This window comes from Entamoeba nuttalli, assembly GCF_000257125.1.
Source record: "Entamoeba nuttalli P19 unplaced genomic scaffold asmbl_1921, whole genome shotgun sequence".
NCBI classification, from domain to species: Eukaryota; Evosea; order Mastigamoebida; family Endamoebidae; genus Entamoeba; species Entamoeba nuttalli.
In genome coordinates, this window is record NW_008574951.1 from 1 (window position 1) to 2,878 (window position 2,878).

General features: G+C 28.1%; 1 protein-coding gene across 1 annotated transcript; it reads right to left on the reverse strand.

Moving 5' to 3' along the window:
• Nucleotides 1–4: 4 nt before the first annotated feature.
• Nucleotides 5–2,605, reverse strand: ENU1_002430 (RhoGAP domain containing protein; the record flags this gene model as incomplete). The annotated part of the gene is made up of 1 exon (XM_008856460.1): nt 5–2,605. A coding segment is annotated over one exon (2,601 nt), but the record flags the coding sequence as incomplete, so codon positions are not given.
• Between the last annotated feature and the right edge of the window lie 273 nt (nt 2,606–2,878).

Here is a 2,878-nt window from a genome sequence, read left to right on the forward strand (position 1 = left end):
CAACCCACTTCTTACCCCATTTCTTTCCTTCTAACATTTCAACATCTCCTTGTTTGATGATATCTTTTAATGTTAATACGACTGTTTTATCATCTTGGTGTCCTTCTACTAACTTACTAACTGGAATTTCTTTAAATCCATCTTCACTTTGTATTTTAGCTTCCAACTCTTTTTGGTGATTAATTTCTTGCATTCCATCTTGAATCTTTTTCTCAAAAGATGACCTAAACTCCCCAAAAATTTCATCATATCGCTGAATCATTACAATGGCAGTTCGAGTTAATTTTTCAATGTTCATACCAAAGTCATCACCTTCTTCATAAATGTTAGGACAAATAACTTTAGCTAAATTATCTGCTGTCATTTTATTAACACCACTATTTTTATCAATCATTTGAAGTAACCTAAATAATCGTTCCATTAATAACAAATAGCTTTTACCTACTGGCTCTAAAATATCTTGAATAGCTTTAATATTATCTACATCTACTGTTTGAAGACTAATAGGTAATTTGTTTGGCATTAAATTTAAATATTTCTTTAATACATTACCTAATAAATGACAAGACATATTACTTACATCAATATTCACATCTAAATCTATTTTAGTCATTGTTTCTTCTAAATCTTTTACACTAACACTAATTCTAAAAATACCTTCAGTGTCTGGTGCTTCTTTTTCTAATTTATCGAAAATTTTATGAATTACATTTGGTATTAATGTAGTTTCTTCTTCTCTTGCAATGACTGAACTCTTAATTTCTGTTCCAAAAATCTTTTTTCTATCCATCTCATATTTGATACTATTAAGATATTTTGCACATTTTTCTGCTGTTTGAGTATCCTTAAATCCAATGTCACATGTTTCATTTTTGATTTCCAAAACAACAGTCTTCTTATTTTTTACTCTAAATGAAACCATTTGACTAACGTTAATAACAGACCCAAATATATATTCATTACGCTCTGGTTTTGTAAAGATAAAAATGTCATTAAACAAAAACATTGTTCCTTGAGTTTTGTTATATGTACATTGTTGACGGTCTAAATACTTTCTTTTAGGATTAAAAGAAATACCTTTCAATCCATTGATCTTACTTAATTGAGTCTCAACATCGTTCTCTTTTTCTGCTTGTTCAGATAAAAGACTTAATGATGTAAAGATAAAACATAATTCTTCTAATTTCTCTGTTTTATCTGTTTCTTCAGAAAAATCATCTTTGAGGCTATTAAATAATGGAACTAATTGAGTTAAGTGAATGAATGGTAAGTGAAGAAGTTCTTCTAACCTTGGTTGGCTTAAATTCGAATTATCAATAGATTCAATAGCATCTTTAAATGCATCGATTTGAAGACATTTATTATACTTCTTCATAGAGTCTTTAAAATGAGCACATCTTCTTTTATAAACATCATACAATTGACTTGCACGTTTAGCGAATGCATCAATAAAGGAGTCTATATTTGAATTCTTAAGTTCTGTAAAAATTGAATGATGTAATGAATGAATAGACTCAATCTCAGTAAAAATAAGATTAACATCAGCCATACTCATTCCTGTTGTTGCTAATGTTGGATTACACAACAACGATTTAGCATATTTAACGACACAATATTCCATCTTTTCAACTAAATGATTCTCAGCTTCAAAAATGTTAATAAATAATGGATCATCATCCATCCATTGTGGATATTCAACATCTGTATTTTTGACTGCTTCTCCAATATTTAAAGTCTTCCATAAATTTAATTTTTCTCCTTTATCCTTAAACATTCTTTTAGTACTAGTTAACCCCTTTGATACTTTATCACTTAAATCAACAGAAGTATGGAGCATAATGGTCAAAAACTCATTATATAAATCAACGTAAAAATCAGTAACTTTTTCTCCTTCACTCTTAATAGAATTAAAAGTTTCTTCTTTTTGTTGTTGCAATTGTCCTACTTTATTAATATCTGGTCGTTTTTCTTTATTCATCTTTTGAAGTTTCATATCTACAGTCGCATAACTTGAAATTAATTTATCAAAATCATTTCTTGCTCGAGTAAAATTATTACACGAATCAATATACTTTTTTATCGTTTCATAAAATCCTTCTGTACTTCTAATTTGTTCATTAAATTGGTCAAAGCATTTGAGATATAATTCACCCATAAACTCGCTACATTCTTCAACATCACTCCTAGACCCAACATCACGAATAGTAATATCTCTTAAATTCTCTTTCATGTCTAAAACAAGTTTTCTTTGGTTACTTAAAGAATCAATGAGGACCTTAAATTGTTGTTGACTTTCCATTATCTTTAGGCACTTATCTCGTGCTACCTTAATTTCATTTTGAAGAGCATCAATTTCCTTGGCAATATTTTGAATTATATTTTCTTCACTTTCAGTTTGGTCATTTTCAGACGTAATATTCTTTTTATCGACAGCCAAAGTTCTTCTTCTAGTCCTAGGAGTTTTCTCTCCATTTTTTTTCCTTAGCTCTAGCAAAATACCTTCACTTAATTGTTTAACTGAATTATTATGTTGCGTTTGCTTTTGCTTCCTAATATTTGTTATAAGTGACTGGTCTACACCAGGAGATTGATTATGACTACTCATTTCTTATTATTTATTATTGATTTAAAGTTTGAACTCAAATTCCAGATATATAAAATTCATCTTTCTGATTTATTAATTTTTATTTTTTCTTGTTTTTTTTTAATTTGTTTTATATAACTATAAATTATAAAAAAGAAAAATAATAAAGGTATTAAAAGAGAATTAGAAAAAATATTAGAAGGAACTCAACTAAGATTTTTAACCCTAAAATAACAGACCATGCCTTTGTCTAACGGAAGAAACAGAAGAACCAGAAAATTATTTAAGAGACCA